A 25,455-nucleotide genomic window follows, 5' to 3' on the forward strand; every position below is an offset into this window, starting at 1 on the left:
CATTTCTTTCTATTTTTTTAGTAGAAACGGGGGTCTCGCTCTTGCTCAGGCTGGTCTCGAACTCCTGATCTCGAGCGATCCACCCGCCCCGGCCTCCCAGAGTGCTAGGATTACAGGCGTGAGCCACCGCGCCCCGCCTGGATTTGCAGTTTTAATAATCCAACACTTCCACCGCTGACTGGGGAATGGACGGCAGCGGCAAGACTAGGAGAGCGGGTCAGGGAGGACGCTGAAGCAGCGGTCCAGGGGAGAGATGATGGGAGCGGGGCCAGGGTGGAGTAGAGATGGAAACAAATGGATTAATTCATTTATAGGAGATGGTTCTAAAAATGAAAGAGACAATGTGCAGCCATAACAGGGACTGAACGGCCCCCTCCCCGAGCCCCGCCCTCGAAGGCGGGACTTCCTCCCCTCTAGCCCTTCCCGGGACAGGCTGGACAGGAAGTCCCGCCCTACTGCTTTCCGAGTCCTTTCCTCCTTCCAGCGGCTCGGGTGTGGGCGTTACCAAGGGGACCAGGGGACCAGGGGACCGCTCCCACCCCCGGGCCCTGGGGAGGAGAAGGGTGATGGACTGTGAAGGCCCCCAGAGGGGTCTCTGATGACGTGTCCCCTCCTCAGAGAGGCCTTCCCTGACCGCCCAGTGGTGCCTCCAGCCTCTCCCCCTTCTCTCCCTAATATGTGTCCCAGATTATTCCCTTTACAGCCCTCAAGACAATCTCAAAATAGTCTATATTTATTTACTTATTATTGTTCACTTTCTGTCTTGTGGACTAGAATGAATCTAAGCTTCGCCAGGACAGAAGCCCTGTGTCGCTTGTCAAGTGGAGAGTTCCCAGTGCCTAAAACGTGGGCAGGTAGGCAATGAATGAATGGATGGATGGAACCTAATTTTAACCAGACAAGCCAATAGTTTAGCTGCCTGATAGGTACATAAATGAAAACAAACAAGACATGAAAAAAAAAAAGCAGGAAAAAAATCTTAATTGTGTGAAAGGGACTTAAATATTTCTGCACACCCTCAAGGCTAGAAGCATTTTGAAATCAAATAACTCCTAAAACTGCCCTGAATGTGCCCTGTGACTCTCTGCATAGACGTGGCCTGCCTTTGCTCTGGGAGGGGCACCGGGTACTATATTGCTCAAGGGACAGGCCAAGTGCCCCTCCTTGTCTTCGGTTTACCTCTGGCCAGAGGCAGGGGGTTCCAAAGGCTTATACTTTAGGAATTAGCTGACTCTATTACTCACCACAGTGAGCACATATTGAGCACTTACTGTGTAGCAGACTCAGTGCTAAGCACCTCATTAAATAAGATCATTTTTTTACTATCTTTCCACTCACCTTAGAGTGTAATTATTATTATCCATTTTACAGATGGGAAAACTGAGGTTCAGAAAGGCTACTCATCGAATCTCATAACCAAGTGACAGAGTTGAGATTTGAACCTCATCCTACTTACTCCAAAATTCTTGCTCTTTAATGACCTCTTGATGCCAGAGTTGAGATTAGTGATGTACAAAGCTGTCCTGTTGCAGGGGAACCTCTCTGTCTAATGCCCTGTGATTGTTTTTAATATGAAGAGACTGCTGTTTCCCTCCCTGTCCAGCAGAGGGACCGTCCTCTGGCCAGTTGTAGTTACAACTGCCAGGTGCCCAGGCGCAGCCAAGAAGGGAAGAAAACACCCAGACCCTGAGGGAGCGTCCTTCATGGAGACTCACCCAATTGCAGGAGAAGTGGAATCGTTTATTGAAAGCATAAAGTACGCAGCATGGGGTCTGCAAGACCTCGGCGCCCAAGGTGACTTCCCTCCCTCTGATGGGGGCTGACCATAGGTAGATGGGATTGTTTGCCAACAGGGTATTGGCTGGATCCTTTCTGGGGTGGGGGCAAGTGGGAAGAGGGTTGAAGGGCTGGGGAGGGACCTGTTGTGATGGCTGAAGGGACTTGGGGTCGGGAGGCAGTATCCAGGCCAAGCTTCCCGGGAGCTGGTTCTGGCTTCTTCCAGCTGGAGCAGCGTCTCTGCCTCTGTCCCTCATGTGCTCAGCACCAGAAGGTCCTTGGAGGGCAGAACAGAGAGCCCGGTGAGTGGGTGGGGTGGCTCTGGCTACACCTTGGCCAGACACTCACCTGCCTTTGGATCAGAGCATCACATTTCCAGGAAGCATAACTGTGAACAGCAATGAGGGGTCACATGGCCTGAGGATCCCCTGGCCCCATAATGATCCTCCCCTGAAAAGAGGACCTTGGGCAAGACACTTCCTTCCCTACCACTTGTCTCCTTCTTCCCAAAGTAAGAGAAGTGAGCCTGAGCCCCTCCCCTCAGTCTTCCAAAATCCATTTTCATAATTAAAAAAATCTTCAACAAATTAAATAATAAAAGTAAGAGATTATAGCCTATAGAACAAAATAAATATTCACGAGTCAATAGTGACATAAATAAATAATTGAAAGAATAAATAAATAAATGGAGAAGGGACAGCTCTTCCTTATAGTAGAATTCCAACTAATAAATGAAAAAGGAATCACAGAAATAAAATATCACCATTAGGCTAACTGCACAGTAATAACTGTCTCAGGCAAAACCATTAATGGATGCCAAAAACCCCGAGAAATAGGATATTTACATAGTCTCAAAGCAGCACCCCACACGATATTCATTAGTTACAAAGAGAAAAACAGTAATTTTACAGTGAGGAAAGCTGGCAGGAGCCGTCTTAATCAACTGACCCACGTGAACACCTCCAGGAATAAGTCAGATACTGAGAAGGGCACAGCATCACTTCTGTGGTTCTTGCCAAAAACACACAGTCTTGATCCAGCCATGGGAAAACATCAGTCAAACACAAATTGAGGCACATTGCACAAAACAGACCAGACCCATCAGAAACATCAAGGTCATGAAACAAAAGGAAGAGGTGAGGAAGAGTGGAGGGCTCTAAAGAGATGTGAGGACAAAATGCAAGATGGATCCCGGGCTGAATCCCGTACCAGACAAAGGATAATAGTGGAAACTGCAGACTAAAATCTGTAGATTAGTTGACAGTTTTGCATCAGTGTTAATTTCCTGGTTTGGGTCACTGTAAGATGCTAACATTAGGGGGAAGCTGGGGAAAAAAAACTCTCTGCACCATTTTTGCAACTTTTCTCTAAGTCTAAAATGATTTCAAAATAAACACTTAAAATAAAGGGCTACATCCATAAAATTTACAGAGGGCCTACAAGACCATGCAAGGGGCTGAGGTTTTCTTTAAACCCTTCAAACCCAACACCCATTTTACATTTCATTACAGGCATTTGTCTTACCTCCTTCATTATTCTGGAATAAAGTTAATAGGTTATATGACCTGTTTATATTTTAAAGTCAGTATAATCCCTTTATGGAAATATAAGGGAGAAATAAAACATAAGTAATTTATAATAAAGTAATATGTATTTTGATATGAAAATACTTTAGGAAGGTAAAATTCATCTCCATCAATTTCAAAGAGGCCCTGGGGGAGGGGGCTGCAAGACAGCGCCATCGAGGGCCACTGGTTTGAGCTGTCTCACGTTATTGCGGTGCAAACTCTATCTCTCCCAGGCTACGTGGCCTCGAGCAAGCGGCTCACCCTCGCTGATACTCAGGCCCTTCGCCTACTATGTGAGGGCAGCTGGCAGCCAGGGCTGTGGTGAGGCTAAACCCATGTAAAACAGTGCGTGGGGCACTGAACATGCTCAGTGAATAGCAGAAGTGATGATGATGAGAAATTTGTGCCAATTCTGTTCGTGTTTACTAACCCCTTGGTGCACGTGAATTATAATACTTAACACTAAAATGCTGCATCTCATTTAATTTCTCACCACGAACTGTACAAGGTGGGTATTATTGTTCCCCATTTTCAGATGAGGAAACTGAGGCTCGGAGCAATGCTGAGGTCCCACAGGAGCTCAAGAGATGGAACCAGGACAGGCACCCCTGGGGACCGTCCCAGAGCCTGCATCAGACCCCTGCCCACACTGTCCATCCAGCGTCACTATAGACCTCCCCTGACTGCTCCTAACGTGGTGTGGGGTGGTCCCTGGGTTAGGGTCCAAGCCTAGCATGAGTGTGAACAGGTGGGTCCCCCACACACTGCTGATGGCAGCGCAAATGGGCGCAGCCATTTGGAAAGGAGATTGTTGATCTGACGCAAAGGCCCTTCATTCACTCCTGGGAATATGTTCCAAGGAACTAAATCCTGAATCTAGAAAGTTTTGTGTACCTAGATGTTCACTGCAGCACCCTTTATCATAATGATGATACTGATAATGGTGGATGCTTCCAGAATGCTTACTATGTGCCAAGGGCTATGCGAGGAGCTTTGCACACAGAGTCTCATTTTATCCTAAAAGCAGCCCTAGGGGTAGGTACTATGATTAGTCCCTTTTTATAGAGGAGAAAACTGAGGCTCAGAGAAGTTAAGTAGTTTGCTCAGGGTCACCCAGCTGGAAATTGGCTGAGTCAGGATTTGAACCCAGGCCACTGGGCTCCAAGCCCTCGTTCTTTAACCCTGATGCTCCACTGACTCCCTGAGCAAAGCCATGTTTAAAAATAAAACTCCAGAAAGACTGGAATGAAAAACAGCCAAATGTTCTAAGGGGTAATTTCTGGGTGACACACAGACCACATAGGAGGATACGCGCGTGTTTGTTTAATCTTTTCTATATTTTCCAAATGTCAGATACTGAGCACAGGTGGTTTTTATAGTGGAAACAAGAGCCCCTGCATTTGAACTTCAAGGCACCTGTCATGGTTCTAATTAGTCAATTACTTCAGGAATATTTACCCCAAGGTCCGTCTCCCCACTGGGCTGGGAGAGCTTTGCAAGGGCCAAGATTGTACTTGTTCAAAGCTGTATCCCCAGCCCCGTGCACAGTGTCTGGCACACAGTAGGCGGTCAGTAAAAGTTTTTCCAATGAACTACATCACACTCCCACTTTGGGCAAGCCCTTTGCCGCTCTGAGCCTCAGTTTTCCCATCTGTGACATGGGAGCGATGATGTCTGCGGTGAGGACTAAATGAAATTGTGCATGAGAGTTTCCTTTAAAGATTCGTAGCAGCTTTGCCCTTGGTCCTGCAGCCCCATACTCTGAAGGAAGAGGCCTTTGTTCCCTCCCTCTCCCTCCCCTTCTCTTCCTCTTCCCAATTCCTGGCCTGACGGTCTGCAGTGGCCAAAGTTAACAAGCAAAGAGCAGGGAGGGAAGCAGAACAGAGGTCGGTCTCCCCTTTTACCTCCAGCACGTCGATGTCTGCGTTGCTGAAGTCGATGTTGAGAATTTTGGGGAGAGGGACGCCAGAACCCAGCACAGCTGTGAAACAAACAGACAAAAAGTGGTCAAGCATGGTCAGTGGCATTAGTCTCCCTAGAAGCCACCAGTATTTGCAAGAAGACTGGCAATTTCTTTTATGCCTCTCGGCCTTTGTCTTTGCAGTTCATCATGCCTGGAGCTCGCTCCCTCACCCTGGCCTCCCTCATGAGTTCTGAGCCTTCCTGAGACTCTGTCCAGATGTCACCTCTCTGCGAGGTTTCCTGGACCACAGGCCAAGCAACTCTGGGCTCCTGCCACGCCCCACCCACCCCTGAACTCTACTAGATAAATCACAAAATATTAGTTCTCTGTTTCTGTGTCTGTCGCCCCTACCGCATTGCAAGATCCTTGCAGGCGAGGACTGTGTCCCTAGTATCACCCAGCCCTTGGCCAGGACAGAGGAGGGGACCAGCGTTTGCAGAGTGAAGGAATGGAAAGATGCACACAGAGCCCCAGCAAATGACTGCCATGGGGTGTGCTGCTTGTTCTCAGATTGTCAGAGCCTAAGTGGACCTGCTAAGTAATGTTCTAGAAAGAAAGCAGGAGGAAAGAGAGGAAAGGCAGAAGGGGGTGGGGAGGAAAGGGTGAGTGGATTAAGTGAAGCTAAACAGACTTCCTGGCTCAGCAGGACTTTTCAGAGAGCTGAGCACATTGTGAATCTAGCCTACAGGAATATAGTCAGCACTTCCCAAACTTGCTTGGCCAGGGAACCCTTTTCTCAGGGCATTTTGCGGGACTATGTTTTATGGAACCTACTTTGGGAATCATGGATCTAGTCCAATCTAGTCATTTGAAGATGGTGAATTGCATTTCAGTGAGATTAAAGGACTTGCCCCCAAGTTCACAGCACCCCTCAGTGACTGAGTCTCCGTCTCTCGCCTCCCAGGCCGGGCCAGCCCAGCTCTGACGGCAGACCCCATCCTCTCTCACTGGGGAACCAGCGCTTTCCCGGTCCTTGAGACTCAGCCTCCTCTGGCCATGGGTCCGTGTGCCATCAAGATTGCTCCAAAAGAACCCCAGCTGGTACAGCTGCCGACATCAGCTGGGACGTGCCATCCCTCCCCGTCCTCTCTTCCAGGGAGCAAGGGTGGGACAGAATAGCAGGGAGGCTCCGGCTGGGGTGAGGTTCCCAAACACAGTGGGTCCCCAGCTGCTCCAGCAGCTGCGCCAGGCCACCCCCACCCCGTGACCCCCCACGGTTCCACAAGCAGCCTTCCGGATCACATTCCTGAGACGCCACTGAGAATAAAGCGTGCTCAGTCTGTTCTATTTATGAAGTTGGGCAAGAAAACCTAACTGGATGTGGCTGCCAGGGGGGCGGGTGCTGGGTTAGGAGGGTGGGGGTGTTGGTAAGGGCAACTTTGGCTTCATCTACACTGATTGAACTTTTTTCCAGAACTTATTCATGTGTATTAGTCAGAAAATATCTTCACCATATTAAAAAAATGGGAGAAAAAAGAGTTTGGAAGGAAATATATTAATATCTAGATGTTGAGATGAATTGCCTCTGGGAGGTGAGATTTTTTAAAAATTGTACTTTCTAAAATTTGCACACATAAAATTTTCATATATAATTAGAATTTTCATAATCAGAAAAACAAAACAGTTATTCAAACAAGAAAGAAGAAAATAAGAAAGCTGATGGAGACATGGAGGCAACTTTTGCATTCAGAGGCGTAAATAAGCTTCCAATGGAGTTCTCGGAAACACTATGGAGCTGGTACCACTGTGCATCCGGCACACCCAACATACCGGCAGACCCCAGTCCCCAAACCACGTGCCCGAGGAGAGGTGCGGGCACCTGCACTCACCGTTCATCGCGGGCATAAATGCCAGGTCGAAAATCTTCCCGACCAGCACCTCCATGAGGCCGACCTGCAGGGGAAGAATGAAGGCTGAGCCCAGTCGGGGGGTTTGCTCAGCTCTGAAGGGCCCCGGGGCCCAAGATGAAGATGCAGAGCTGCTCTGGGAGAGTCTCAGGGTTCCAGTAATCAGAGCGCCTGGGATCCCAGAACCACTCAGCTGACAGCCCCTGGGTGCACCTCGCCCACCTGCCCATTGCACAGATGGGGAGGCTGAGGCCCCCAGCGGGGCAAGCACTGGTCCAAGGCCCCTGTGAGGCAGGGACTGAGGGAGGCCTCCTTCCTCCCCCGGAAGGCACAGAGCACAGGGTGCAGGGTGGCCTGCCCTGATGGCACGATGGTGTCACGGAAGGCCCTTGGGCCCCGTCGCCAACACGCCAGGATCCCGTGCCAGCTCAGCCTCTGTGGAGCTTCCTCGGCTGTAAAATGGGTCAGTAAACCCAGCTTGCAAGGATGCGGTGAGGATTGCGGGCAGATCGTATAAAATGCTTGGCCTTGAGTCTTCGTATATCACCTCCCTTAAGTTCTCTAAGCCTTGGCTCCACACCTGAAAGTGCGAGGGAACAACCCTTACCTCACAGGGCGCTTACAAAACCAATTATCAGCTCCTACGTGTAAAACACCTGCCGGTGGGATCCACACAGCGGTGGGGGCAGCGCACTCACTCCCCATCGCTACCTTGGGCGAGCCGCTTAACCTCTCCAGGCTTCGCCTCCTTATTTGGAAAATGGAGTTAATCATAGTGCCCACATCACAGGAACATTGTGTGGATTAAACGAGAAAAGCTTATTAAAAGAGAAAAGAGCTTCGTTTAGTGCCTAATGCACATCTCTGCAGCCCCACAGATATTCATAATTTCACAGTAAGTGTCAGCCCCTTTCTCAGCTCGGAGCCTGGAGATTTCAGTTCTAATCCCAACTCTGCCCTAACCAGCTGTGAAGACTGGGGCATTTTCTCCCTATAAAATGAACCTGGTGATAACCAACTTCACAGGCTGCAGTTTTTTGGGTTAGAAAAGCAAAAAAAAAAAAAAAAACAAGCAATACAATGAATGGGTTTGACTTTCTCTGCAGATGCAGAAATCTCACCCAAGCTCATCCCAGTAAGCAAGCATCTGTTTAGCTGTTAATTCATTTTTAAAGAATTATAAAAAGAGGAGTATTTCCGAAGCCTTAGGTGGGGACCCAAGAGAAAACACAGAGATGAAACAGGGCCGAATCCTGGTATGCGAGCGTCTCAGACTTGTGGTCCTTAGAAAAGCAGAGTTCTAGAAAGCAGGGGTCAGAAGGGAGGTTGGAAATGAATCCCAACTTGTTTTACAGACAAGGAAACTGAAGCTCAGAGTAGGCTGGTACTGCTCAAGGTCACACAGGAGTCAGTGGGCTCCTGGGTCCAGGGGAGAGGGGCCCCACAGGACACGGCTGCCCCCCGGCCTCCTCACCCTGTAGGGGAGAGATCTGGGCCCAGGGCCCCCAGCGGCTCAGCCAGTTCAAATGAGGCTGCACCATGGGCAGAGTGGAAGGCACTGTCTCTGCTCTGCCCCTCGATTGCTTTGCAGGCCTCAGTTTCTCCATCTGTCCCTCTGCAAAGTGAGGCCTGGCCGCACTGATGCCAGCCTTTGGGACTCCCAGCCTCCCCAGGCCCAGCCAGCCCCACGGGATTGCCGTTCCCGGGACACCTTTCCTGGGCTCACTCCCAGAAAACCCGGCCCTGGGGCCTGAGCGGGGGACTCACATCAAAGTTGCCCACGTTGGAGGTTCTGAGGTTGAGGTTCGTCCTGCGGGTGAAGAGAACAGCCCATCAGAAGCGGCGATGGCCTGAGAATCATATGGCACTTGCTTTGCAACAGCCTGTCGGAGGCCGGTCCCCCAACACCCTCGCAGACTCCCGATCCGGGCGGGCTTGATAGGAACAAGCCTGGTTTTCCATGCATGAGCACTAACTGTCTACCAGACACGATGCTACGAGCTTTCTATGCCACATGGGTAAGGCTCACATCCACTGGCTGTGTGACCTTAGCCAAAGGACCTCACCTCTGTAGGGCTCAGTTTCCTCATCTGCACAGTGGGTGGCTGCTGGGACTCAATGAGGCATTCGTGTGCAGCGCACAGAACCTGGCCCGCTGCATGGCCCGTGCCACGTGTGCGTGAGTGACTGCCACCCGTCGTGTGATCCCTGCAGCAATCCAGTGGAGGGGGAGCCTGAGGCGCCAGGGTCGCTCACTGTGGCCACTGCCCTAGCACAGGAGAGCCCAGGCCTCACACCCTGAACCTGACCCCTGGCTGCTGTGCTGTTCTGAGAAGGGAGGCCTGGGTTCAAGGTCTCACCGTGCACTGTGAGGGCCTCAGTCTCGCTGCACCTGAGTCTCACCTGCAGCTGACAGCCCTCCCTGAGAGAGGCCAGACCACGCTCGCCCACGGTGGGAAACCATGCGGGAGCGTCCCTAAGGATCAGCGCGGTGTCAGCAGGAGGCACACAAAGGAGCCTTCTCAGCAAAGACGCGGCTCCACTCGGGTGGGACATGCTTTCCCCAGCTCTTCTCGCGGCTGGCCCTGCTCCCCATCTGGGCCGCGGGCGGAACATCACCCCTGGGGACCTCCTGGGTGGCTCTGATCCGTAGCGTATTATGAGTAACTCCCATTGTTGGGCTTAATACAAATTGGTTGTAAAAGAAAAACTTACAATGACCTAGGTACATGCTACAAATTTTACATGTGATCTCATTTAATCTTGGAATGGAAACAATAATAGTACTTATTTCCATATACTGACGTCAAGAATTAAATGAAGACACGTCTTGGACGTCACTCAATGCCTGGCACATAGAAAGCATCTGATAAACAGTAGTTATTATTTTTATGAATCCTATGAAGCAAAGACTATAATCTCCATTTTCAGATGAGAAAACTGAGGCTCAGAGGTGAAGTCACTTGGCCAAGGTCGCATAGACATTCAGTGGACACAGCACTGCTTGTCCCCAAGGCTCATGGGTGTAGACATTCAACACGGCAGGTCACGCAGATCTGGGCTGGCCTGCAGCCGCTGTGTGGCCCTGAGTAAGTAAATCCACTGCTATAGGTCCTAGTTTTCATCTCCTTAAAAAGGTAAGTTAATAGCCCTGACTTCCACAGGGACCACTGGGACGGAGAAACAAGATAATATAAAGCAGCCAGAGCAAAGCCTGGTGCACCAGCGTCGCCAGTGCTGCTATTATTACTGATGTTGTTGTTGGCAGCGGGTTCTTTGTGACAAGTTCATGGCTTCACCCACCCTGCCTGGTCTGTGACCGTGGTCTTGGCAGTCACGGGCCATTTTCGCCCTTGCAGCCCCTTGGGTGCACCCAGCCCTGACAGCCACACAGGAAACCTCTAATCCCTCCCTCACGGCTGCCCTGGGAGCCGAGGCAGAAGAGCCCTTACTTGTCCAGCTTGGCATCGATCATGAGCTTGTCGGCTTCCACGGAAAACGAGGCCAGGAGTTCCGTGTCCTGGAGGGAAAGGGGGAGAAGAAGGAGACATCACTGCCATCACGTGCTGGCGTCGCTTGCTGAGGGCTCACTGTGTGCTAAGCGTCATTAAGCCCGAGCATAATAGCGGGTTGTTCCCTAAGGCCTGGGTCAAACCTCCTTTGACAAGCATGTGACTCCCAGTAACACTCACCATAGAATGGGCTCCCCCACTCTGGAAGGAAGGAGTTCAGAGTAATAAACTGCTGACATTCATTATTGGTTGCAAGTAAGTCACAGTGAGGGCGGAGTGAAGCTTGCTCAGAAAGACAAATGTGACAGCAACCCCATGATTGGCACGGGGTGTTTACCAAGTTTCTCTATGATAGCTCCAAGGGGGCGGGGCAGCTTGCAGCCTATGGAACTTGCTTTAGATGAGCCACTGCAGATGGGACTGGGCATCATCGCTGTCAATCACAACAGCCCTGTCCCCCGGGAGAGGGCAGAAAAGGCTCAGACTCTCCAAGTAAAAGACTTGTAGGAAAATCCCTCTTTGCTCCCCTGCCACCCACCCAAAATAAATAAGTAAAAGAGTGAAAAACAAGATCCCAACAAATTAAGGTGGTGTTATGATGGAGATGGGGACTCGGGATGCATGACACAGGGACCTAGTCTGGCGTGGGCATCATCCTGAGAAGAGACGTTTGGACTGAAGGGTGTGCAGGATCTGGCCAGATAAAAAAGAAGGTGGGGAAGTAATCCAGACAGCAGGGAGGGAATGTGCAAAGGCCCTGAGGCAGGAAAGAGGTTGGCATTACGGGGATGGAGGTGGGGCCAGAGGGCAAGGAGGGGAGAGGGCTGGTGAGGCTGGAGTGGTCGGGCCAGACCAGGCAGAGCTGGGAGTATGAGTCAGGGCTGTGTCCCTGGGTTGGTGGGGGTTGTGGCAGTGTTCTGAGCTGGCTCAAACAAATGTTTGGGCTTTTGATGGAAAATATGCTCATAGTGGAGGCTGATCAGTAGAGAGTAGACAGACGTTCCCACTCCTGGGTGAGAATCGACACTTTCAGTCTCTTATCTGACAATGCCCAAAGGTGGGTGTGGTGGCACATGCCTGTAGTCCCAGCTACTCAGGAGGCTGAGGCAGGAGGATCGCTTAAGCCCAGAAGTTTGAGGTTGCTGTGAGCTAGGCTGATGCCACAGCACTCTAGCCCAGGTGACAGAGCAAGACTGCCTCAAATAATAATAATGATATAATGATAATAATAATAATGTCAGGTTAAGGCTACAAGCAAAGTAAAGCAAGGGAGAGAAAGGAGAAGAGAGAGATGGGAGGGGTGGGGACATTTTAGACAGGTGATCTGGAAAAGTCTCTCTGAGAAGGTGACATTTGAGCAGAAACCTGAAGGAAGGGAGTGAGCCATGCAGCTATCTGGGGGAAGAGCGTTCCAGGCAGAGGGAACAGCATGTGCAAAGGTCCTGAGGTTGGACCATGTTTGATATATAGGAGGATCATCGAGGAGCTGAAAAGTGACCAGAGAATGGTCTCGAAGGACTTTGTTAGGAGACTGGCTTTTATTTCAGGATTGGAGGAAAGCAGGAGAGTAACACGATTTGCCTTTTAAGAGGACAGGATTCCTTTCTGTGAAATAATGTGGGAATTGGCGTATTTGTATCTGTGCCCTATTAGGTACCAAGGACAAGAGAGCAGGTACCATCCGTCTGGTTTCCCCTTTCCCCCGCATCTAGCAGAAAGCGTACACATGGTAGGTGCTCGGTGAGTGTTGCTGAATGAATGGCCAAGGCCACCTGTGGGAATAATAATGGCCAACACTTTGGAGCCTTCATGGTGCATCAGGTACTGCTCTGAGCATCTTATCAGTGCCCTGCGGCCATGCCCTTGTGCTAGAGGAGAAAATCAGGCCCAGAGATGGGGAGTGACTTGCCCAAGGTCACACAGCTAGAAGCAGTAAAGGCTGGCTTTGAACCAGATCCTCCGGCCCCAAAGCTGGGCTCACTGTCGTGATGGGGGGACTGTGGGGCTCTGAAGGGGTCTGTGGGCTCCAGGAGACCCAGGGCTCTGTCTGCAGGGCTCCACCTGCACCTCCAGACACTCACCACGTCAATGAGGCAGATGGTGGTCTCGACGTCGTTGGGCTGGGACACCATGACCTCGGCGGTGGCAAACACCTTCACCAGCGCCTTGTCCTTCTGCAGCGTCACGGACGGGGGGTTGGGCACCTGGATCCTGATGGTGAGCGGGCGGGACTCGGGGTACTGCTGGAACACCTGAGGGCGGGCACCAGGCCAGGTGGGCGGGGCCCTCGGCAGTGCGGGGTGCCCAGGGGGTCTCACACTAGGTCCCTTCAGATCCAGCAACATTGCTTGAGGTCTACAAACCACAGGCAAAGCCACCCCGCCCCCCGTGGGGTGTGGGCAAGGAGCTGCCCTCTCCAAGCCTCTCACACAGGGTTATTGCGAGATTACGTGTGATAATGCCAGCAAAATTCAATGCCTGACACGCAGAAATGCTCCAAACTTGGTACTGAGCAAAGTGGGGTCTCCTGGGGGTGCTGGGCCAGGTGCTAAACGGACGTTTCTTAGTTTCATTCAATCATCACAAAACTCCAAGGAGTATCTTTTCTCCATGTTACAGACGAGAAAACTGAGGCTCAGAGGGAAATGCCAGGCAAACTGTTCAAGGCCAGGTCTGTCTCACTCACAGCCCCGGCCCTTTGCTCCCCTCCCACTGCCTCTGGACACCCTTCCTGGGGTGAAAACTGCACGGGGAGGTCCCCGAGGGGGGCACATCTGCCTGCATTTGCTGGAGATTTGCCGCAGACTGGCTCCCTGAAAGCTAATTTACTAAAGGACAATTCACAAAATGTCCAGTTTGCCCTATTTACTGAATAACATATTCTTCTTAAATATGTTAAACGAGCATAAATATATGGGCAAACCCACAAAGTTGCTTTTAAAAGGAATAGAAAGAAGTCACCTCTCCTGGTGACTCCACCCCAGCCCGGGTCTCCAGGACGCGTCCCTCTGTGTCTAGCCTGAATCCCCCCTGCTGCAGACCCAGTGCCACTAAGGCCTGAGTCCCTCTTCTATCCCAGCTCTGCCACTGCCTCCTTGTGTAACCTCTCTGAACCTCTGTTTCCTCATCTGCAAAATGGGATGCTTGTCCCCTCTAGTCCCATCGATGGGGGGGATGATTAGAATCACAAGAAATAGTGGATTCTTAAAAAACATTTCATAAACTGTAAAGTGCAGTGCACATAGGAAGTGGTGAAATAAATAAAAGGTCCAGTCTACTGAGGGGTCTTGCTGGAGCTGCCTCTGTTATTATGTTAGATAACCACATGAGGGCGCTAGTGACCACGTGTTGAGTTTGGTCTCCACCCACTAGGCCTTTGAATTCCGCTGAGACCTAGAGGAGGGTCAGGCAGAAAAGAGATGAAAAATGTCCAAAACAGCTGTCGATGACAGCCACCTTCACACCGGTACAACGCCTTCTCTGCTGCCAGCTGCAAGGTTACATACGGGCCAGACCAGAGATGGGAACAGCCCTGGGGTGAGAAAGGCCTTTGTTCCAACTGTATATGGCCACTAACAGGACAAGAGCACGTTTGCTCTTAAAAAAAAAAAATGGTAATTATCAACAATAAATGATAATAGTTAACATTTGTCAAATGCCTGCTCTTTGCCTGGGTTCAGATTCTAGGTCCACTGCTACCCTGTGAGGTGAGATTTGTTACCCATTTTCCAGATGAGAAAACTGAGGCTCAGTGAGATGAATCCTTTGTCTAAGGCATGTTGCTGAACCATGTCTGTCTGCTTCAAAGAGCTGCTCTTCCCCTCCAGGCTACCCCGCACCCGAGTGTGCCCGGCCTGTGGTGGCATCTTTACTCGTTATCTCCTACACCCTCCTTGAATAACCTGAACATGGGATAGGTGTTTGCATCTTCTTTTGACCTATGAGGAAACTGATGCTCAGAGATGTTAAGACTCTCGCCCAAAGTCACACAGCGAGGGCGTAGCCAGGCCAGGATGCGACCTGCACAGGCCGGTGCACTGCTAGAACTCAGGATCTTCCCCCCTCAACCCTCTGTGCCCCTACCAGGGGGGTCTGGCCTCCTTGTCCCCTCATTGCACTCCCAAGCGGGGATGGAGGTGAGGGCACCCCGCCCTAGTGCTCAGTGTCTTCCAACCTGGTTCCTAGAACAGCTAGACGGAGAGAGAGGCTGAAGACAGGGGGACCCACCCACCTTACGTACCTTGGGAATCAGGGCTCCCAGTGTGGACGTGGTAAGTGGAGGAAGCTCTTCAAACTGTGGGACAAGAAAGGCCGTGTGGGTCCCGGGGGCTGCCGAGACAGGAGTGGCTAACATAGCGGTTACACTCCTGCCTGCCGAGACACCCAGCGGGGCATCTTCTCTCCCTTAAAGGCCCCTTGGGAGGCTCTGCCTGTCCAGCAGCGGTCACCATGGAGACTTAGGTAGCTGGCCAGCCGCTTAAGCTCCCCATAGGCAAAGAGGAGCAGGCAGGCCCTGAATCCTTCTCTAAAAATGTATTGCTTTATGAAAACAAGGTGAGCATGCTAAGTCCATTCGCATAACCCGTTGTCCACTAAATTCATGGTTCCTACCCTCTCCCTGAACTGCCTGCCTGTGCTATTATTGACTCAGTGTCTTCTTTAAATTCACTTACTGTTTAAGACCTCAAATGCTAAAAAGTGGAAAACCAGGACCACTTGACAGAAAGAGATGACAACTGTGAAACCAAATGCAATAAGAATGAGACAGCACCATTACATTGTGCGTGGGTACCATTGCCTGTGGCAGGCTTTGGGCCTGAGCTCTGTTCTTTTAGTTAAAGAGAGGACGCTTAAAAGTACAGGAGAGGAAGTGAAGACTTTCCTGTTAATGGAATCGAAGATTGACACAATTTGTGGTTTTGTGGGGAACGCCTTGTTCTTAGGAGATACACGCTGCAGTTTATGGAGTGAAATGGCATGTCTCAAAAAACTCAAATTGTTCAACAACAGATGGGGTAGATGGATGGACAGATATATAGATAGATAATGGAAGGATGGATGGATGGGTAAGTGGGTGGGTGGTAGGAGGGTGGGCGGATGGATATATATGATGATATATGATGCAAATGTGGCAAAATACTAACTTGTAAATCCAAGTGAAGGATATATGGGCATTAATTGTACTATTTTGCAACTTTTCTGAAGGCTTAAAATTATTCAAAATAAAAAGTTTAGAGAGAATGACTCTGGAGCCTACCAAAGGGTATCATTTTCTTCTAATGTACCTTTTAGTTACTTATCAATGTTCACCAAATGAAGAGATTCTAAACATTTATATTGAGGAAAATCTATGTGAATATATGTCATGCTCTTTAAAAAGGCTTAAAATAAGATTAAATAGGACTGTATAGGGAGCATCTTTCTCATCACGTGACTTGATGTCGTTTAATGCCATGTCTGTGGACCCCCTGAAATCCTCCCCGGCACCACGCTTTGGCAGATACTGACACAATTGATGTCCTCCTGTGAGCTGGAGATGAGTCGCGGGGTGCACTGTCTATTGTTCTCACTTTACAGCAAATTCCCGAGAGCGTGGGGACTGTGAAGGGTCCACGGGCAGCTCTCCACCTCCCAGCCCACCTCACGCCCTGGGCGGGCCAGACTCACCATGCCGTCGGTGATGTCAATGTCCAGCGCCCTTTGCTTCTGCAGGACAGTCAGCACCGAGCCCAGGAAGTTGGTAGAAATGGCCAGCTGGGAGTTGGTGTTGTCACCCATGGGGGGCAACTCTGGCATCTTTGGCCTGGGAGACGTAGCTGGCCGCCCCAGGGGATAGTCGACGAGGCCTCCTCCAGCCTCCCCAACCAGGGTCTGGGGGGAAGAGAGCAAAGGGGTCATGGGGAGGGGTGTAGGGAGACAATGGGGACAGGGAGGCTGAAGACTGGAATGAGGCCTGCATCTGCCTCCAGGAAGCCTTCTTTGATTAAACCCACTGGGTCTGAGTGGCTCTTTCATTTATGGCCCCCAACTCGTCTTCAGTTGGTGATGGAATGGAACCTCTTGCAGTTCCTGCTTTATGGTCGCTTGTAATTATAGCCATATGTCATAGATTCTCTCCGACCCCAGCCCTGCCGTAATGAATTAGCATGTTTATGCATCTGCAAAATGCACGTTGGCATATCTACTCTCTAAAGACCACAGTCCTCTCCATGGCCTCAGGGGACCCGGTCGGCCTCATCTCAAGCCACTCTAGCCCTCGGCTTCCCTCTGCAGGACAGCCACCAGGGCCTTGCCAGTCCCCCCACCTCCTCCCCACCCCACCGTGGGCTCTGCCCACAGGCTGTTCCCTCCTCCACACTCCTCGTGTCAGGTCCCACTCATCTGGCAGGTCTCAGCTCCAGTGCCACCTCCTTTAGGAAGCCCTCCTTGGCTCCATGTGTAGAGCATACCCCCCTGCTTTAGGCTCTGATAGCCTCGGGTCCTCTATCACAGCGCTCATGATTTATAACTGCATATTTGCTTGAGTGATTCTTTATGGCCTGTCCCCTCCAAAAGATTATAATCTCCATCAGGGCAGAGACTTTGTCTTGTTTGCCACTGTCCCTCCTGCGCCAAGCCCAGAGCCTGGCACCCAGCAGGTAACCAGCAAATATCTCTCGAATGGATGTATGTTTCTGAGTATTCCGGGCATGCATATACACGTGTGCATAGGTGCACGTGCATGCACGGGGCATGGGTGTGCACCCGCGCTTCTGTGCCTGACAGAGCAAGTGAGGAGACAGCCATGCTCGTGCAGCCCAGGGGAAGCACGGATTATCTGGCCCACGCACAGTCAGGGCCAGACTCAGAGCGGGGCTGAAGCAGCCAGCTCGTACTAGTTCTCAAGACCTGATTCCGTGCATCGCTTCCCAGCTCTGTGTTCGGCGACGTCATGTTACTAACTTGCAATTGCCCGTGGTGGAAGTACAATATTTATACCATGGAAATCAGCAAATGCTATAAATCAGGGCTTTTATTTTTTTTAATCATGGAGAGCAGGTTGTTAAATGCTCACTGGAACCTCACGAGCACCAGATACATTCCTCCAGCGAACCCAAGCCCACAGCGGCAGTCCTAGTAGCTAGAAGCTCCATTGCCTGCGTTCAGACCCCAGGTCCACATGTATTAGCTGTGTGACCTTGGGCAAGTGCTTTAACCTTTCTGTGCCTCATTTCCCTCAGTGAGAGTGCCTCCCTCATTTGGCTGCTGTGAGGACAGGCTGAGTTAATCCGCATGAGGCACCTGGAATGTGCCTAGCACACAGCAGGCACTGGGGCGGTGTGGGCTATGATTATGTTTTCTGACACCGCTGCTGGAAGGTCTTCACCTAATCAGAAAACGGTTCCTTTCCCACACTGCTTCCCCGGCACGCAGCAGAAGCCCGAGGAGCCCTCACTAGCACCCGCCTTTGGGGAGGAGGCCCCTGCCCTTGCCCCGAAGCCCAGGCACTCACGTTGAGGTCCAGCTCCAGGAACTCCCCGGTCACAAGCGGGAGGCTGGAGAAGGTGTATTGGACACTTCCCAATATCCCCAGAGGAATCAGAGCTGCAGGCAAACGTGGGGGTCAGAGGGAGGTCCCCCTCACCCATCCAGACACCTTCCCTCCTTGGGCCCTGTGCCTGGGGGTGGGGGGGTGGGACCTAGGTTCCAGCTCCAGACACCACAGAGAGAAAACATTCTGCCTCTTCCTTGCTGTGTGACCTCAGGCAAGTCACTGCACCACTCTGAGCCTCAGTTTTCTCCTCTGTAAAACGGGTTTAATATAACCTCTTGGACAATATTGGGAGGAGGGGAGCATAGTGATATCCCGGATGTTGATGCACTTTGTAAACTGTGAAGTGCTGTGCACCAGGGAAGAAATTTAGGGTTCCACAATGTGGCGCTTTGTTGAATTTGGCATTTCTTTGACTGTATGCAATGAACAGCCCCACCTTGTGGGCTCTTCCTTCCTCATCTCTGGCCATGAGAGAAAGAGTCTTACCTGTCTGGGAAAGCCATTCTCAAACCACGTGGAGTCCCAGAGGAATGGGAACTCCACGAGAGAGGACTGTCCTGCACAGCTGTAGGAGCTACGCACTGCACAATCTGAGGGGCTGCCATTACACTGTACATGAATGGAGGTCCCTGGAATCGTGCAGTGCACAAACTGCACGACCCTGTGGAGCAGCTTTGCTTTCAGGAATGTACACTCGGAAATCCAGCACCAGAGGTGGTGTCGAAGCCTGATTCTGAGGACCTGTTCAGTCTCTATGGTGTCTCCTGCCATTTGTTCTCCAGTCCCTCTGTGTGCTGACACCAGACCCTTCATTTTAGAGCTGAGGACACTGGGAAGAGTCCTTCCAAGTCCACACAGCTGCCAGGGCAGAGCCGGGCTCAAACCTAGCTTCCTGGCTCCCAGTGAACAACCTCTGGGACTTTGGGGGATGTTTGGGGGCAAGAGGAAAGGCCAGGTGGCACCTCTCTCATGGCATTAGCCGTACCACCCTTCAAGGGCCCAAGGGCAGGTCTGTCGCCCCCACACTGGGCCTCCTCCTGGACATGGCTGTGTCCCCAGTGCCTTCCTGGGGCTGGGCCAGAGCAGGCACTGGCAGCTGTAGCAAAGGGGGAAGGACTTACAGTCCACGAGACCCAGCTGGTCATTGACAAGACCCAGCACCACGTCCACGATGGGGCAGAGCTGCAGGGGAGAAACGGCACACGGTTTTGGTGACATTGCAGGCAGTTGGGGGAGGGGTGCACTGTAGCAATAATGACTACTAATGTTACTGACCGCTCTCTCTGTGCCGGGCACAGTCCCTGCCACAGCCCGTAATTCCCACTTACAGATGGGAAAAGCGAGATGCAGAGAGAGGATGTGATTTGTCCCACAGCTAGGAAGTGCCCAAGCTGGGATTCAAACCCAGAACTGTGCGACTCTCAAACTCCCCTTGTCATCCTTTCACGAATCTGTCCCTTCTCGTTTCTCAGGGTCCTTCCCAGGCCCCCAAGAACATGCCCCAGCCCCCTGGCTCCCTCCGTCCGTCTAGGTCACCCGCACACCCCCAGGGATGGAGGCTGGACTGGGGCCTCTGGGTCTGGGGAAAGCCTTGCTCCCTGCTCCCCATCCCGGGGCAGCTTCTTACCACGTCAGGGAGGACGTTGGCCAAGACTCGGTTCACTAAGTTGTCCACGAGGTTGGGCAGAAGCCTAAGGAGACAGGAGCAGGATGAAGCCGAGACCCCGAGCCCTGGAGCAGTCCCTGAATGTGCCAGGTCAGGGCCAGAGGTGAGAGTGTAGGTGGCTCCGCCTGAGTCCTCACTGCTCCTGCAGCGTCACTGCTGTGCCCGCCCTCGTGCCAGAGACGGCCCAGCCCAGCGTCCCCAAGGCAGCCGCTGCCGGCTGGCACTCACCCTCGCAGCAGCCTGACTTTGATGCCCCCCAGGAGGGTGTCGCATCGCTCGATGACCAGCCGAGGGTAACCCGTGCGGTCCATGGTCAGCCGGACCTTGGCTGTGATGTTCACTTCCACCGCGATGTCCAGGAAGCCAATAAGACTGGGGGAGGCCAAGGGCCGGGGAGGCCGTGAGTCACCCCCAGCCACCAGGAGCTCGCCCTTACCCAGGCCTGCCCACTCCTCCCCCGTCAGGCTTTGGTCCCTGCTGTTGCTGCCATCTGTGCTGCCCCATGCTCGTCTCTAGGGGTCCCCAACCAGGAGTCGTCCCCGATCCCTCAAGTCATCTGTGAACAAATCTCCCCATCAGCCTATGAGCGCTTCCAGGCGGGGAGCAGAGCTCAGTATACATTCTGGTTTCCAAGGTGACTACCCGGTCACCTAGCTTGGTAGACACGACCTCATCCTATGGGGAAAAACTGATGCAAAGTCCACCCTCTGAGCCCTGTAATAAGCACCTACTACGTGGCAGGCACCATTCAGGGAGGCATTTTGCTTGTTGTCCCTCACTACGGCCACAGCCACCCGGAAAAGGAGGCGGTCTTATTATCCCATGGCCAGCGAAGACACTAAGGTTCGGTGACATTAGGGGACTGGCCCAAACTCATGCAGCTTTTAAGAGAGTCAGGATTGGAACCCAGGCTGTCACCTGCCTCCAGCCTCCCAGCTCTTCACTACCACGCTAAGCTGCCTTTGCTGCTGACAGGTGACCTTGAGTCCAAGCGTGTGAGCCATGTGCTGGCGACACGTTAGGTCTTCCTGTCTCTGCATCATGGATACAGAGACTGGGACACAGGGTGGGGGGGCCCCTCCAGGGCCGAGGGCACGCACACACCTCTTCCCATTGATGGCCACGCGGGTGTACAAGCTCAGGTAGACGCCCACGCCGGGCAGGAGCCGCACGGACACCCGAGGGAGGGTCAGCTCCACAATGCGCAGCCTGCACAGGGCGGAGAGCAGTGAGAAGGTGGCCGTCCCCACTGCCACCCACTCGCCCGGGGGCGGGACACCCTCCCCCACACCTTCCTGCTCTGCTTCTGACTCTACAGAGACCTGAGGTTCATGGACAGAACTTGGAAAACACAGAGAAGTTGAAGGCAAGAAATGCCACGACCTGTAACCGCAATGCCCACAGACCCACTGTTTGCATTTCCATAGGTTTCCTTCAAAGCGTTTTTGCATGTCCAGATGCCATTCCCTCTACTTGCCCCTGCCCCTCTTTGCCCAGCTCCCTCCTGTACATTCTTCAGATTTCAGCTCAAAGTCCTCTTCCTCCAGGAAGCCTCCCTGACCTCCCCAGATAGGCAACCTCTCCTGTAATACGTACATATTCGCATTTCCCCTTGAACTTCTCACTACTGTTACATTTGATTACTCTCTTCTTTAGCAATGCCCATATCCCTCATGATCCTGCAAGCTCCCAAAGGACAGGGGGTGTCTTTCCTTGGCTAACCACTGGGTCACGTCCCAATGTCAACACAGTGTCCTGCACATAGTAGGAGCTCTAAATATTTGTTAAATTCCATATTGACTATGAGGAAGAGGCTGGGGACAGTTGAAATTATAATATGTATGTACAATTTAAATCCTTGGGCTTTTTCCACTTAAACTATAGATATGGCCATTCTGCAGATGAGGAAACTGAGACTCAGAGAGATTAAAAGAATGGCCCAAAGTCACACACGAATACGAAAAGTTGAGCCGGGTCTCCAATGCAGGACTGCTTCATGCCAGGTCCCCCAACCATGTAATTTGGGACTCTGAAGACGCCCAGTCCTAAGGCCAAGCCCCGGGGCGTGCGGGGCACTGAAGACCTTCCCTGTCCCAAGCCAGCTTCTGGGAGTGACCACCCTGTTTGCAGGTTCCATGGGGGCTTGACGGGGAGCCCGGCCCCTCCTTACCCCGTGATGCCTTGCACGGTGCTGAGGATGCCTCCCTCGCCGAGCACGCCCAGGACACCCCCTCCTCCAAGAAGTCCTCCATCACCGAGGAGACCACCTCCGCCGAGCAGGCCACCTTGGCCCGCCAGGATGCCGTCGGCGGCCAGCATGCCCCCGGTGCCCAGCAAGCCACCGGGTCCCAGCGCCCCTGTGGCTACCCCAGGCGGGATTTCTCCGGGCTGCAGCTCTCGCCGGTGAAGCCGGCCCACGGTCGCCGCACCTTCGGCTGACCTGTATCGCCCGTGGCCCCTGTGGCCGCCATATGCATTCTCGGCGTCGCGATAGTCGCCCTTTTCCCTGATGCTTCCGTCGGACTCAAGGATCTCACCGTATCGGTATTTGCCCCCCAGCTGGGCGGTGTTGTCGCTGGTCTCAATGTGACCATACTTGTAATTACCGCCAAGCTGTTTGCCGTTGGTATATTTGGGGGGTGGCTCGCGGACATGGAAGTCATTGTAGGGAACGCCACCAACACCTCGGGGGAATTCAGCGCGTCTGTAGTCATCGTAATGGTGTCGGCCGCCACCCAGGAGCCCCCCACCACCCAGGAGCCCTCCACCACTGCCACCCAGGAGCCCCCCACCACTGCTGCCACCTCCACCCAGGAGCCCCCCACCACTGCCACCCAGGAGCCCCCCACCACTGCTGCCACCTCCACCCAGGAGCCCCCCACCACTGCTGCCACCACCCAATAAGCCTCCACCCAACAGGTCACTGCCACCCCCACCACCCCCACCACCAAGCAGGCCCCCCAGGAGACCGCCTCCCCCACCACCTCCACTCCCACTTCCACCAAGCAGACCCCCCAGGAGAGGCCCACCACCGTCACCACCGGCTTTACCCACGGGCACCTCTCTCAGGGCCGAGCGGAGAGCATCGCTTTGCTGCAGGGTGCCCGAAATGGCTGCAGAGAGGCAGAGGTGTCAGTCTGGGCTTCCTCCCTTTCTGCCACCTCCAGCCCCAGGTGCCACCTCCGAGCGTTGCTCAGCTCTCTGGGCCTCGCTTTTCCCGCAGGAAAGCGCGGAGGTTGGATGGGAAGGCTTCTCCCGGCGAGCTCTCTATCTGCTGGGTTTTGCTCGTCTCACTTGAGCTAGACTTTGACATCATTCAGCCACACTTTCAAGGGTTTTCTTCATCACCCTCCTGTCAAAGCATTCTACACTTCACAGCTTTAAAAATATCTACTTCCTGGCCAGATGTGGTGGCTCACGCCTGTAATCCTAACACTCTGGGAGGCCGAGGCAGAAGGATCACTTGAGGTCAGGAGTTTGAGACCAGCCTGAGCAAGAGCGAGACCCTGTCTCTACTAAAAATAGAAAGAAATTATATGGACTGCTAAAAATACATATAGAAAAAAAAAATTAGCCGGGCATGGTGGCGCATGCCTGTAGTCCCAGCTACGCAGGAGGCTGAGCTAGGAGGATTGGTTGAGCCCAGGAGTTTGAGGTTGCTGTGAGCTAGGCTGATGCCACGGCACTCTAGCCAGGGCAAAAGAATGAGACTCTGTCTCAAAAAAGAAAAAAAAATCTAATTCCTCATGCATTATCTCCCCTGATTCTTGGAAAATAATCCAGGGTCAGAATAATCGTCCCCATTTGAGGACAGAGAAATCGAGGCCTATAAAGTACTCAGAGACTACACAGATAGGAAATAATCTCACTTTTTATTCTTATGATAGCCTTGGACGGGCATCGAGGTAGGGAGTGTGTCCTCATTTGCCAGAGGACAAAACTGAGTTCCTAAGAATTGGAGGCCAGAATAATTATAGCTCCTGCTTTTGAGGGCCTTCTACATACCAGGAACCATGCTAAGTTTTCAAACGGTCGTTTCATTTAACTCTCATATCAGTTCTCTGAGATGGGGGGGAACCATAATTATACCCATTTTACAGGTAAGGAAACTGAGGCTCAGGGAACTCAAGTCATGGACTTAAGGTCATACAGTCAGGATTTGAACCCCAGGATGGCTGACTCTAGCACCCAAGTTTTTAATCACTGCCCTCGACTACCTCAAGAGAATGAATATAAAGTCCCAGCATGGTGCCTGGCACATAGTAGGTGCACAGGAAATGGCAGCCAAGAGGAAAAGGGGACACTGAGGCCCAGAGAGGAGAATTCATCCAGCCATCTGATGTGGAATCTGCTGATAGGAGGTGAGTCCTTGGGTACCGCGGAGTTGGCTGGCCCGCCTTGCCCTCCCCATGCCACCCACAGCCCCCTTCAGGACTGGACTCACCATTGCTCAGCACATCTTTGGTGACTCTGAGGACCGTGTTTGTCTCTTCACGGAGGCCACACACAGCCGCCACGGACAGAGCAGCCACACACCACGCTGTCCACATGTTGGCGCTGCTTCCCTGCAGAGGGGGCAGCACATAGGTGGCCGTGGCTGGGTGCCACCCCCCCCTGCCACCCCCCCCACCCCCCCGGCCAGCAGACCCAGGGACAGGGAGACTGACCAAGGTCACGCAGTGGGGCAGGGGCCAGAATTCCTGATACCACCTTTTGAATTTTTCAAACTGAAATGTATCTGTTAGCACAAAGCAGACCCATTAACCAAACCGTCCCAGAACACGGATGTCTGTTGATCGCCCAAGATGGGGTTTATAAATTGAGCCTCGGGGAGAGGGGTAATGAGGATTCCAACAAAAATATCAAATAGCCGGTAGCAGGCAGGCTCTGGGGAATCTCTCCAGCATCTACCCATCTATTCTCCCACCGGCCATCTACTCATCTACTCATTCTCACCTCCTATCCATCCATCCAGCCAGCCAGCCATCTTCCCATCTATCTATCACCCCCGCCATCATTCAAACAGCCAGCCAGCCAGCCAGCCATATATCCAGCCATCTTTCCATCTGTTCATCCACCCATCAACACATCCATCTAGGCACCCCTCCACATACCCAGCCAGCCAGCAAACACCCTTCCCACCTCTTTGGAGAAATCAGTTCTATGCCATGTGGTTAGGATTAAGGGCTCTGTATCAGAGCTGTCTGGGTTCTAATCCTTAGGAAAGAGACTTTGCCTTTTTGAACCTCTGCTTCTTAATCACAAACATGTCATATAGTACACAGTAGATGCAATAAACAGCAGCAATTGTTATCCTTTGGGGACTATTTATTTCAGACCCCCAAGAAGTGTGTGGGGAATGTGTTGAGATTGGAGGGGTGAAGCATGCCTTTTGGAATCAGCTGGCCAGCCCCCAGGAAACTTTATTTTGCCACCTCCATGCCCTGGCCCACTTCTCTCACTCCATCAGCCCAGGTTACCTATTCATGAGCCTCAGAGAACCAGTGCAGAACATGGCCTCCCGTCTGGGCCAAAATGAAATTGTTGGCCTTAGCTCCCTCCACTCATGCACCCTCTTCTCTTTTCCCT

The 25,455-nt window shown here is 52.3% G+C and overlaps 1 protein-coding gene across 1 annotated transcript; it reads right to left on the reverse strand.

The window, feature by feature from the left end:
• Positions 1-1,719: 1,719 nt before the first annotated feature.
• BPIFB4 (BPI fold containing family B member 4) lies at positions 1,720-24,416 on the reverse strand. Its single transcript, XM_045528821.1, has 16 exons — positions 24,311-24,416; positions 22,917-22,979; positions 22,037-22,550; positions 20,971-21,075; positions 20,095-20,238; positions 19,828-19,891; positions 19,322-19,382; positions 18,159-18,250; positions 16,334-16,537; positions 14,907-14,960; positions 12,748-12,918; positions 10,607-10,674; positions 8,922-8,964; positions 7,137-7,200; positions 5,249-5,325; positions 1,720-2,053 (listed from the first exon to the last, which is right to left on the reverse strand). The coding sequence occupies exons 1-16, from the start codon at positions 24,414-24,416 to the stop codon at positions 2,030-2,032; spliced, it is 1,854 nt and encodes a 617-aa protein (XP_045384777.1). The 3' UTR covers positions 1,720-2,029.
• Positions 24,417-25,455: the final 1,039 nt, after the last annotated feature.

The sequence above is a fragment of the Lemur catta genome, chromosome 17 (assembly GCF_020740605.2).
Source record: "Lemur catta isolate mLemCat1 chromosome 17, mLemCat1.pri, whole genome shotgun sequence".
NCBI lineage: Eukaryota > Metazoa > Chordata > Mammalia > Primates > Lemuridae > Lemur > Lemur catta.

Excerpts from the sequence above, each read along its gene's own strand:
- BPIFB4 (XM_045528821.1), bottom strand. The coding sequence starts at position 24,416 with ATGTGGACAGCGTGGTGTGTGGCTGCTCTGTCCGTGGCGGCTGTGTGT. Across the intron at positions 21,076-22,036 it reads ACCGTGCAAGGCATCACGGG|GCTGCGCATTGTGGAGCTGA; the intron begins GTAAGGAGGGGC and ends CGCCCTGTGCAG. Across the intron at positions 8,965-10,606 it reads ATCGATGCCAAGCTGGACAA|GACGAACCTCAACCTCAGAA; the intron begins GTAAGGGCTCTT and ends CTTCACCCGCAG.